General features: G+C 45.0%; 2 protein-coding genes across 4 annotated transcripts in view; both read left to right on the forward strand.

The window, feature by feature from the left end:
* Nucleotides 1-1,112: 1,112 nt before the first annotated feature.
* SMG8 (SMG8 nonsense mediated mRNA decay factor) lies at nucleotides 1,113-6,820 on the forward strand. 2 transcript variants are annotated; one of them, XM_523682.5, is made up of 4 exons: nucleotides 1,113-3,359; nucleotides 3,924-4,069; nucleotides 4,314-5,186; nucleotides 6,388-6,820. In XM_523682.5, the coding sequence occupies exons 1-4, from the start codon at nucleotides 1,601-1,603 to the stop codon at nucleotides 6,583-6,585; spliced, it is 2,976 nt and encodes a 991-aa protein (XP_523682.1). In that variant the 5' UTR covers nucleotides 1,113-1,600; the 3' UTR covers nucleotides 6,586-6,820. The 2 variants fall into 2 exon arrangements, 1 of the variants encoding a protein (XP_523682.1); XR_010153039.1 differs by having other exon boundaries at nucleotides 1,550-3,359; nucleotides 4,314-5,554; nucleotides 6,254-6,820.
* A 4,771-nt stretch (nucleotides 6,821-11,591) lies between these two features.
* The window catches only part of GDPD1 (glycerophosphodiester phosphodiesterase domain containing 1), a 55,754-nt gene continuing 54,822 nt past the window's right edge, over nucleotides 11,592-12,523 (forward strand). For both annotated transcript variants that reach the window (XR_001710598.3, XM_511917.8), the window contains exon 1: nucleotides 11,592-12,284. Coding sequence is in view for 1 of the 2 variants with exons in the window: in XM_511917.8 (XP_511917.5) it covers nucleotides 12,143-12,284 (142 nt within the window). In the remaining variant the exon portion in view is untranslated. The remainder of the gene's footprint in view (nucleotides 12,285-12,523) is intronic.

Here is a 12,523-nt window from a genome sequence, read left to right on the forward strand (position 1 = left end):
TGGAAGGCTGAGGCAGTAGAATCACTTGAACCTGGGAGGTGGAGTTTGCAGTGAGCTTAGATTGCGCCACTGTACTCCACTCTGGGCACCAGAGCAAGACTCTGTCTCAAAATATATATAATATATATTATTATGTATATATATAATATATATTATTATGTATATATAATATATATTATTATGTATATAATAATATATATATCATATCATAATCCCTTCCCTCACTAAGTAATCACTGACCTACTTGGTACAATAAATATTTCCTTGCTTTTAGTAAGAACACACCCCTAAATGCAATGGTTTATTTTGCTTGCTTTTGAACTCTATAGAAATAAAATCAGGCCTGGCGCAGTGGCTCTCGCCTGTAATCCCACCACTTTGGGAGGCCAAGGCGGGCAGATCATGAGATCAGGAGATTGAGACTATCCTGGCCAACATGGTGAAATCCTGTCTCTATTAAAAATACAAAAGTTAGCTGGGTGTGGTCTCACGCACCTATAATCCCAGCTACTTGGGAGGCTGAGGCAAGAGAATCACTTGCACCGGGAAGCCAGAGGTTGCAGTGAGTCGAGATCGCGCCACTGAACTCTAGCCTGGCCACAGAGCAAGACTGCATCTCAAAAAAAAAAAAAAAAAAAAAAAAAAAAAAATAGAATTATAGGGTATATACACTTTTGTTTCTGATTTCTTTCAATCAACATTTATTTTAAAGATTCAGTCATGTTATTGTATAGTGCTATAGATAATTTTTTTAGATTCAAATATTTTTATTTTTTACAAAACCCCAGAATAATAAACGTTATAATTATACATTTAAATCTGGTTGTAAGTTTTATCCTGGCAGCTATTTGTCAATATGCCTTCTAGTTAGAGAGGTTCTGCAAGTTATAATTTACATACAAAGATATTTCGCAATTATTATTATTATTATTATTATTTTTGAGACGGAGTCTCACTCTGTCGCCCAGGCTGGAGTGCAGCGGGGTGATCTCGGCTCACTGCAACCTCCACCTCCTGGTTCGAGCAATTCTCCTGCCTCAGCCTCCTGAGCAGCTGGAACTACAGGTATGCGCCACCACGCCTAATTTTTGCTTTTTTTTTTTTTTTTTTAGACGGTTTTCGCTCTTGTTGCCCAGGCTGGAGTGCAATGGTGTGATCTCGGTTCACTGCAACTTCCGCCTCCCGGGTTCAAGCGATTGTCCTGCCTCAGCCTCCCGAGTAGCTGGGATTACAGGCGCCCGCCACCACGCCCGGCTAATTTTCGTATTTTTAGTAGAGATGGGGTTTCACCATGTTGGCCAGCCTGGTCTCGAACTCCTGACTTCAGGTGATCCGCCCGCCTCGGCCTCCCAAAGTGCTAGGATTACAGGCGTGAGCCACCGCAGTAGTCCCCAGTTTTGTTTTGTTTTTTTTTTTGTTTTTTGTTTTTGATATCTCAATTCCTACAGTTGAGGAAACAAACTAGGGGAGGAGAAGAGGAGGCGGAACTCAAGTGACGGGAAAGCAGGAACTGAAGAAGCGGAGGAAGGATTTCAAAATTGGACGAAAGCCGGTCGGTTTTACTAACGGACCGGAAGGACTCTAGAGAAGGCTCTGCACTATGGCTGGTCCCGTGAGCTTGCGAGACCTTCTAATGGGAGCGTCAGCCTGGATGGGCTCTGAAAGTCCCGGAGGGTCCCCTACTGAGGGCGGAGGGAGCGCGGCTGGCGGACCGGAGCCTCCATGGCGGGAGGATGAGATCTGCGTTGTGGGAATCTTCGGCAAGACGGCTCTACGCCTGAATTCCGAGAAGTTCTCTCTTGTGAATACGGTGTGCGACCGACAGGTCTTTCCTCTCTTTCGCCACCAAGATCCTGGGGATCCAGGACCTGGAATCAGAACTGAGGCTGGCGCCGTGGGTGAGGCCGGTGGAGCCGAGGACCCTGGGGCTGCAGCCGGGGGTTCAGTTCGGGGAAGTGGAGCTGTCGCGGAAGGTAACCGAACTGAGGCAGGCTCCCAGGACTACAGCCTTCTGCAGGCCTACTACAATCAGGAAAGCAAAGTTCTGTATCTTCTCCTCACCTCCATCTGTGACAATTCACAGCTTCTCCGGGCTTGTCGGGCTCTTCAGAGCGGGGAAGCTGGAGGTGGACTCTCTTTACCTCATGCAGAAGCACACGAGTTCTGGAAGCATCAAGAGAAGCTGCAGTGCCTCAGTCTCCTTTACCTATTCTCTGTCTGTCATATCTTGCTTCTGGTCCATCCCACTTGTTCCTTTGATATCACTTATGATCGAGTATTCAGAGCCCTGGATGGGCTGAGACAGAAGGTCCTGCCGCTCCTTAAAACAGCCATTAAGGATTGTCCAGTTGGCAAAGACTGGAAGCTAAACTGCCGACCTTGCCCACCTAGACTCCTTTTCCTCTTTCAACTCAATGGAGCCCTCAAGGTAGAACCTCCTCGGAACCAAGACCCAGCTCATCCAGACAAGCCCAAGAAACATTCTCCCAAAAGGAGGCTGCAGCATGCCCTGGAGGACCAGATCTATAGAATCTTCCGGAAGAGTCGTGTCTTGACTAATCAGAGCATCAACTGCCTCTTTACTGTGCCTGCCAACCAAGCTTTCGTGTACATAGTACCCGGAAGCCAGGAGGAGGACCCAGTAGGTATGTTGCTGGACCAACTTAGGAGTCATTGTACTGTGAAGGACCCGGAATCTTTGCTGGTGCCTGCACCCCTTTCTGGGCCTAGGCGATACCAGGTGATGAGGCAGCACAGCCGACAACAACTTTCCTTTCACATTGACAGCAGCAGTTCCAGTTCTTCAGGCCAGCTAGTGGATTTCACTCTTCGGGAATTCCTATGGCAGCATGTGGAGCTAGTTCTAAGCAAGAAAGGTTTCGATGACAGTGTGGGCAGGAACCCACAGCCTTCCCATTTTGAACTTCCTACTTATCAGAAGTGGATCTCAGCAGCTTCAAAACTGTATGAGGTGGCTATTGATGGGAAAGAGGAGGACTTGGGGTCACCCACTGGAGAGCTAACATCTAAGATTTTAAGCAGTATTAAAGTCTTGGAAGGATTTTTGGATATTGACACAAAATTCTCAGAAAACCGATGCCAAAAAGCTTTACCCATGGCCCACAGTGCCTACCAGTCAAATTTGCCTCATAATTACACAATGACTGTCCATAAGAATCAGCTTGCCCAGGCTCTTCGAGTGTACAGTCAACATGCTAGAGGTCCAGCATTTCACAAATACGCCATGCAGTTACATGAGGACTGCTACAAATTTTGGAGCAATGGCCATCAGCTCTGTGAGGAGAGGAGTTTAACTGATCAACACTGTGTGCACAAATTTCACTCATTACCTAAATCAGGTAGCAAAAATTTTTTCAGCATTTTGAAATAAAAACTTTGAGCTGTGTTTTCATTCTTGTTTTAAGATAGTCTGTTCACTATGTATTGATATTTTAGAAAGAGCCCTACAGAAATTTAGGTGCATCAGCTATACGTTTTCTCTCCTGCTGTAAAAGGAAAATATCAGCTATGACTACTTTCTTATTTTTTTTCATTTAAAGGATACGTCCTAGTGAATTGGTAAGTGAGAATTATTAAGTAGTATAAAATTTCAGACATCCCATATTAACACTTTTGCCTTGGAGGATTTGTAGAACTAAAATGAATGTTATGTTAGATGATGGTACATGATAATGGTAGCAGGAGGAAAAATTCACTTAAAAACTCTAAACTTTAGATTTATAATACAAATTATTTTATATACTTTCACTTGCTTCTTCTGTTATGTGTATTTAGGTAAGGTTTTTGTTTGTTTTTCTTTCCAAAGAACTATTGGGAGTATTTGTGGGGTTAGATGTTGTAGAATGCAAAGTAAATTTGCACATTGTGTTTGTGAAATTAATAGTGGCTGTTATATTTTCCAGGAGAAAAACCAGAGGCTGATAGAAATCCGCCTGTGCTATATCACAATAGCCGAGCTCGATCTACTGGTGCTTGCAACTGTGGAAGGAAACAAGCACCTCGAGATGATCCCTTTGATATCAAAGCAGCCAATTATGACTTCTATCAGGTAGACTCTGAATTTTTTCTTCTTCCTCTTCTGTCTTTTTTTGTTAAATATCATCTGAGTAAAAACATATTTTCAATAGCAGAGTAAGTAGAAAAGCAAATGCAACTGCAGTATAATATATAAACAAGAGCAAGTTCTTTATGTGTACATATTTACTTACACATCAATTATTGATCTTGTTAGAATGAAGAATGTATTATTTAAAATGAAAAACTTACTGGATTTTTTTTCTTACCCTCTATAGCTTCTGGAAGAAAAGTGTTGTGGAAAATTGGATCATATCAATTTCCCAGTATTTGAACCAAGTACTCCAGATCCTGCTCCTGCTAAAAATGAATCCTCTCCTGCTCCTCCAGATTCGGATGCTGATAAACTTAAAGAAAAAGAACCTCAAACCCAAGGAGAGAGCACGAGCCTGAGTTTAGCTTTGAGTTTGGGCCAATCCACAGATAGCTTAGGTACCTATCCAGCTGATCCACAAGCAGGAGGAGATAATCCAGAAGTTCATGGTCAAGTAGAAGTGAAAACTGAGAAGAGACCAAACTTGGTTGATCGACAGGCATCCACAGTTGAGTATCTCCCAGGCATGCTACATTCAAATTGCCCTAAAGGTCTCCTACCCAAATTCTCCAGCTGGTCTTTGGTTAAACTAGGCCCTGCTAAGTCTTATAACTTTCATACAGGTTTGGACCAACAGGGCTTTATTCCAGGAACAAATTATCTTATGCCTTGGGACATTGTCATCAGGACTAGAGCTGAAGATGAAGGAGACTTAGACACAAACTCTTGGCCTGCTCCAAATAAAGCTATTCCTGGAAAGAGAAGTGCGGTTGTAATGGGAAGAGGAAGACGGCGAGATGACATAGCTCGAGCTTTTGTGGGCTTTGAATATGAAGACTCTCGAGGTCGGAGATTCATGTGCTCTGGGCCTGACAAAGTAATGAAAGTAATGGGAAGTGGGCCAAAGGAATCAGCTTTAAAAGCCCTAAATAGTGACATGCCCTTATATATTCTGTCATCCTCTCAAGGTAGAGGGCTGAAACCTCATTATGCTCAACTTATGAGGCTTTTTGTTGTGGTTCCTGATGCTCCTTTGCAGATAATACTAATGCCTCAGGTAAGAAATATAACCCTCTGCAGCCCCAGACAAGTAAAAAATGCTGATGTTTGTTTTGATTGATTTTAAAAAGTACAAGTTAGCCTCAAAACTAATTATTTCAGGCTGAGGGCAGCGGCTCATGCTTGTAATCCCAGAACTTTGGGAGGCCAAGGTGGGAGGATTGCTCGAGCCCAGGAGTTTAAGACCAGCCTGAGCAACATAGTGAGACTTGTATCTCTACAAAAAATTAAATTAAAAAACGAATTATTTAATTAAACAGGTCTTAAATTTAAATACCTTCCATACCTAATATTCTGTTTTTTAAAAAATACATTGTGGGTATTTTAATCTGTTCACGCTATCAATTCACATCATTTCATTCAAAGGCAGAACTTGAAGTTAAAATTCTGGAGAAAAGGCCGGGCACAGTGAGTCACGCCTGTAATTCCAGCACTTTGGGAGGCCAAGGCGGGCGGATCACCTGAAGTCAGGAGTTCGAGACCAGCCTGGGCAACATGGCGAAACCCCGTCTCTACTAAAAATAAAAAAAATTAGCCAGGCGTGGTGGAAGGCGCCTGTAATCCCAGCTACTTGGGAGGCTGAGGCAGGAGAATCACTTGAACCCTGTAAGCGGAGGTTGCAGTGAGCCGAGATTGCGCCATTGCACTCCAGCCTGGGTGACTAAGAAAGACTCCATTCCCCCTGCAAAAAAAAAAAGTTCTGGGGAAAAGCAGAATAATATTTGAGACTAAATAATATACTGTTGGATACAATTAGAGTTAGGAGTGTACCCATATCTGCTTAATCTTATATACTCTTTTATTTATTTATTTGTTTGTTTTTTTGAGACAGTCTCGCTCTGTTGCACAGGCTGGAGGGCAGTGGTGCAATCTCAGCTCACTGCACCTCCGCCTCCTGGGTTCAAGCTGTTCTCCTGCCCCAGCCTCCCCAGTAACAGATTACAGGCACACGCCACCACACCCGACTAATTTTTTGTATTTTTAGTAGACACGGGGTTTCTCCATGTTGGCCAGGCTGGTCTCGAACTCCTGACCTCGTGATTCACCTGCCTCAGCCTCCCAAAGTGCTGGAATTACAGGCGTGAGCCACCAGGTCTGGCCTTGTATGTTCTTTGAACCTATCGTCTGTTTAGGCATTTATCTTTCAGTTGTTTCATATTGAGAAATGTGAAAATAATTATACTACCTGTGTTTTTCAGGTTCAGCCAGGCCCACCACCATGTCCAGTATTCTACCCAGAAAAACAAGAAATCACCCTTCCACCTGATGGCCTTTGGGTTTTGAGATTTCCTTATGCATATGTGACTGAGAGAGGACCTTGTTTCCCCCCTAAGGAAAATGTGCAGTTAATGAGCTACAAGGTGCTCCGTGGGGTTCTTAAGGCAGTAACACAATAAGTGTTTTCCAGCCAGTTCAATCCTATACTTGAGCTGGTTTTTGTTTTTGGTATGTGTGGCTGTGTTTTTGGTATGTGTTTACTGTGTTTTCCCAAATCCAAAATGTGTTTTGGTTACAGGAGTTCAGTATTTGGAAACTAATTTGTTCTACTTTTTCATTATATTGTTGATATTTATTGTAAACGTGGCTACAACTTTCTAATAAAGATTGGTTGTTCTAGAAAAGAATATAAAATACATGGATGATATCTGTTTTTTCTCGTTTCTGTTTTACTCTCCATAATTAAACATGTTTCTATTATAACTGAATGTTGCATAACCATGTTGAGCCAAAATTTTGTTTTTGTTAAAATAATGTTTTAGCTGGTTTTTTTTTTTTTTTTTTTGAGACAGAGTTTCACTCTTGTTGCCCAGGCTGCAGTGGAATGGTGCAATCACGGCTCACCGCGGACTTCGCCTCCCAGGTTCAAGCCATTCTCCTGCCTCAGCCTCCCAAATACCTCGGATTATAGGCATGCGCCTCCACGCCTGGCTAATTTTGTACTTTTAGTAGAGACGGTTTCTCCACGTTGGCCAGGCTGGTCTCGAACTCCTGACCTCAGGAGGTGATCCGCCTACCTCGTCCTCCCAAAGTGCTGGGATTACAGGCATGAGCTACCAAGCCCAGCCTAGCTGGGATTTTTTTTAAGATACTAGTCTTGAAATTATCTTCTAAACGAGTTGATACATTAGGTTATCTGGTAATAATATGAAGATACTTGATTTAATTCCAAAAAAAGCACAATTGGTTGACTCACAATTCTGGTACTTTAGTTAAACGGTTTTGTTCTTATCTTGGCCTGATGAGATACCATATTTTAAATGAATATTATCTAAGCTAAACTTTTTAATCCAATATATTAATGCGAACTATTCTTTTTTTTTTTTTTTTTGAGACGGAGTCTCACTCTGTCACCCAGGCTGGAGTGCAGTGGCGGGATCTTGGCTCATTGCAGCCTCCGCCTCCTGGGTTCAAGTGATTCTCCTGCCTCAGTCTCCTGAGTAGCCGGGATTATGGGCACGTGCCATGACGCCTAGCTAACTTTTGTATTTTTAGTAGAGGTGGGATTTTGCCAAGTTGCCCAGGCTGGTCTTGAACTCCTGACCTCAGGTGATCCACCTGCCTTGGCCTCCCAAAGTCTTGGGATTACAGGCGTGAGCCACCTTGCCTGGTCAATGCAGACTATTCTTTAAAAATTCCTGACTGTGAAACAATTTGCTAAGTGATCCAAATCTTATCAATCAGGCTGGGCACAATGGCTCATGCCTTTAATTGCAGCACTTTGGGAGGTTTAGGTGGCAGGAGGATCCCTTAAGACCAGCCTGGAAGACATAGTGAGACCTTATCTCTACAAACAACAACAAAAAAGATAAAGATGTGGTGGTGCATGCCTGTAGTCCCAGCTACTCAGGAGGCTGAGGTGGGAGGATGGCTTGACCCCAGTGGGTCTAGGCTGCAGTGAGCTGTGATCATACCACCCCAACAGAGCAAGACCCTGTCTAAAAAAAAAAAGATCTTGGGCCAGGCGCGGTGGCCCATGCCTGTAATCCCAGCACTTTGGGAGGCCGAGGCAGGTGGATCATGAGGTCAAGGGATCGAGACCATCCTGGCCAACATGGTGAAACCGCATCTCTACTAAAAATACAAAACCTAGCTGGGTGTAGTGGCACACCCCTGTAGTCCCAGCTACTCGGGAGGCTGAGGCAGGAGAATCGCTTGAATCCAGGAGGCGGAAGTTGCAGTGAGCCAAGATTGCGCCACTGCATTCCAGCCTGGTGACAGAGTGAGGCTTCATCTCAAAAAAAAAAAAAAAAAAAAATTCTTACCAATCTATGGTAACTTTCACCAGCATCCACATGACAATATGCCACTATATCACCATCTAATTTTTATCACCATCTAGTTGTTATCACCAATCAGATGGCAATATAGTGGTATATTGTGATATATCACCAATTAGGTAAGTACAAAGTAAGTTAACATACCTAAACTCTTGTGTAATTGATTACATTTCCATAGACACACTAATTTTGAAACGTTGGACAAATAGAATTGTAGATTTTAGTCTCAATATATAGGAAATATGTATTTAACACATCTTGCTACATTTAAAGCCATTGTTTTTTAATTTAAAAATATACACTGGCTGGGTGCGGTGGCTTACACCTGTAATCCTAGCACTTTGGGAGGCCGAGGCAGGAGATCGAGACCAGCCTGACCAACATAGTGAAACCCCGTCTCTACTAAAAATACAAAAATTAGCCAGGCCTGGTGGCGTGCTCCTGTGATCCCAGCTACTCGGGAGGCTGAGGCAGGAGAATCACTTGGACCCAGGAGGCAGAGGTTGCAGTGAGCCAAGATTGCGCCACTGCACTCCAGCCTGGGTAACAGAGTGAGACTCCATCTCAAAAAAAAAAAAAAGGTAAATGCTCCTCTTTCTTCTCTTGCCTTCATTAAAAGAAAATTATATAAAATAATAAAAAAATTCAGAACTCTGACTTTGAATTCATACTTTTCCTGTTGTTCTGTCTTCTTAGAAAATATAAGAATGAACCTGTAATCCCAGGACTTTGGGAGGCCAAGGTGAGCAGATCACTTGAGGTCAGGAGTTCAAGACCAGTCTGGCCAACATGGTGAAACCCCATCTCTACTAAAAGTACAAAATTAGCCGGGCCCAGTGACTCATGCCTGTAATCCCAGCACTTTGGGAGGCCGAGGCAGGTGGATCATCTCAGGTCGGGAGTTCGAGACCAGCCTGACCAACATGGCGAAACCCTGTCTCTACTATTAGCCGGGCCAGGTGATGCATGCCTGTAATCCCAGCTACTCGGGAGGCTGAGGCAGAAGAATCGCTGGAACCCGGGAGGCAGAGGTTGTGGTGAGCTGAAATCGTGCCATTGCACTCCAGCCTAGACAACAAGAGCGAAACTCCTTTTCAAAAAGAAAAGAAAAGAAAAATACACACACAATATTAGCCAGGCGCGGTGGTGCGCATCTGTAGCCCCAGCTACTCAGGAGGCTGAGGCAGGAGAATCACTTGAACCCCCGGGGAGGCAGAGGATGCAGTGAGCCAAGATGGCGCTGCTGAACTCCAGCCTGGACCACAGAGTGAGACTCTGTCTAAAAAAAAAAAAAAAAGCGGTTAGAATTTGAGGTTTATATATAATCTAAAATTTACGGGTGGGAAGGGGTAGGGGGTACTTCCAGAAGAACAAATGACTTCTTAGAAGCTGGAGAGAAAGCACTTTTTGGAAAAAGAAATGATTTTTTGGAAACATAAATGTGTCCTTAGGAGAATACCCATGAGATGTCATTCTTTTGTGACAATGTCTCTCATCTCTGACAGGATTAGAATTGTTCCCAGGGAGGAGATTTATGACAGTTAAGTTCTTCTGGGAGCCTTTGATTTTAGGTTGATAAGGGATTCCAGGAACTTAAATGCCTTCAGCTCTCTCTCTATATATTTTTTTAAGAGACAGAGTCTTGCTCTGTCGCCCAGGCTGGGGTGCCGTGGCATGATCTTGGCTCACTGCAAGCTCCGCCTCCCAGGTTCAAGCCATTCTCCTGCCTCAGCCTCCCTAGTAGCTGGGACTACAGGCATGCACCACTATGCCTGGCTTATTTTTGTATTTTTAGTAGATACGGGGTTTCACCATGATGGCCAGGCTAGTCTCGAACTCCCGACCTCAGGTGATCTGCCTGTCTCAGCCTCCCAAAGTGCTGGGATTACAGGCGTGAGCCACCATGCCCAGCCTCAAAATAATTTTTATGCCACAGTGGTTTATTCTAGACGCTTCCATTGTCATCAGGTGATATTTTGAAAAATAGAACTATGTGCGTCAGTTGATCTACAGGAAATAGTTTAACAGCCCTAAACAGAACACATGATTTTTTAACCTGTAAGTTTCCTCAGAATGTTGCTCTGTTGCCCAGGCTGGAGTGCAGTGGCACCATCAAGGCTCACTTCAACCTCGACTAAAGGAATTTTTTTTTTTTTTTTTTTTTTTTGAGACGGAGTCTCGCTCTGTCACCCAGGCTGGAGTGCAGTGGCGCCATCTCGGCTCATTGCAACCTCTGCCTCCCGGGTCCAAGAGATTCTCCTGCCTCAGCCTCCTGAGTAGCTGGGATCACAGGCACACGCCACCAACCCTGGCAAATTTTTGTATTTTTAGTAGAGATGGAATTTCGCCATGTTGGCCAGGCTCCTGACTTCAAATGATCTGCCCGCCTCAGCCTCCCAAAGTGCTGGGATTACAGGCTTGAGCCACCGTGCCCAGCCACCCCCTATTTTCTTCTAATTTTCTTTTTATAGTTGAGATAGGGTCTTGCTCTGTCGCCCAGGCTGGGGTGCAGTGGTGCAGTCATAGCTCACTGCAGCCTCGATTTTCCAGGCTCAAGCAATACTCCCACTTCAGCCTCCCGAGTAGCGTGACTACAGGTGCACGCCACCACGCCGGGCTTATTTTGTTTTATTTTTTGTAGAGATGGGGTTTCGCCATGTTGCCCAGGCTGGTCTCGAACTCCCGGGCTCAAGCGATCCACCCTTCCTTCCCGGCCTCCCTAAGTACTGGGATTACAGGCGTGGGCCACCGCGCCCGGCTGAATCAGGATTTTAAATATTCACTCTGCTTTTCTAGTCCTGTGGGAGATATGGTCTTCTCCGTAAAATTTCTCCCTCAGTCCTGGGTGACTTATTTCTTTTGCATTGAAGTGTGTGGCTTTTCGTGTGTTAGCAGTTTGTAATTTGTCGGGTAAAAGGAAAACTAGTAGGGCCTTCTGGAACTTAGTTATCTGTCTTTCTAGGACTTTTAGGTAATACCTTATAACCTTAACAAAGTTTCCTTATTTTATACGGACTTGTAAGTCAACAAATACTTCTACAGTGCCTATTGTGTACAAAGAATGAGGATTGCACTTTCACAATGAAATGAGGGAGGACAGGGGCCGATCTCTCAGATATTTGACTGATAAACCAGTACCTTTTCTAGTATATGCGACCATAGGGGAAATTCTCTCTAGGCTAGATAAACGGAGGAGTTTATTTAGTGTTTTAGCAAGCTTTATCGCCTCCATAGGTACAAATTATTTGCATTTTCTAGAGCAGGGGATAAGACGCGCCCTGGAATCTTTCCTTTTTGATGTGGATTTTCCAATTAGGAAAGGCTGCCCGTGAATAGTCTTTTCTGCTTGAGTGATGGCCAACACACTGGCAGGTTTGCAAGCTTTCTCTTCATGAGGGTCCGTCCACAGAGCTAGGTGACAAACGCTCAGTCCAGGATCTCTGCAGGTTCCTACTCGGGAGCCGGAGAGCGCCTGCGCGTCGGAGCCTCTTTGTTGCTGGGGCGCGGGGGTCCAGCTGCGCATGCGCAATAGGCCGGCACTGACAAGTGCGCTGCACCACTGGCACCGGCTGGGGGCGAGCCGACCTCGAGCAGCCGCCGCCGCCGCCGTCGTTGCTACTGCCGCAGCGGAGTTCAGAGGGCCCGGAGGTGGGAGACTTCCCACACGGTGACTGAGATGTCGTCCACTGCGGCTTTTTACCTTCTCTCTACGCTAGGAGGGTACTTGGTGACCTCATTCTTGTTGCTTAAATACCCGACCTTGCTGCACCAGAGAAAGAAGCAGCGATTCCTCAGTAAACACATCTCTCACCGCGGAGGTGAGAGGGGTCCCCAGAACCCGATGACGGAGGTGGGGGAGGCTGAGGGTCCTTCGCGGCTCCGCAAAAGGCAGCCGGGTGCCAATCCCTGAGAGTTTGAGGAAGAATGGGGTTGTGTGAATTGAGGGCTCTTCCGGAGGTGAAGGCTGTGTGAAGGGAAGGTCTCCTGAGGGGAGGGAAGGAGAGGGATTCCCAGTCAGAGCCACGGCGGGGGTCTCTCGAGGGCAGCAGTGTGAGGG

Source organism: Pan troglodytes, chromosome 19 (genome assembly GCF_028858775.2).
Source record: "Pan troglodytes isolate AG18354 chromosome 19, NHGRI_mPanTro3-v2.0_pri, whole genome shotgun sequence".
Taxonomy (NCBI): domain Eukaryota; kingdom Metazoa; phylum Chordata; class Mammalia; order Primates; family Hominidae; genus Pan; species Pan troglodytes.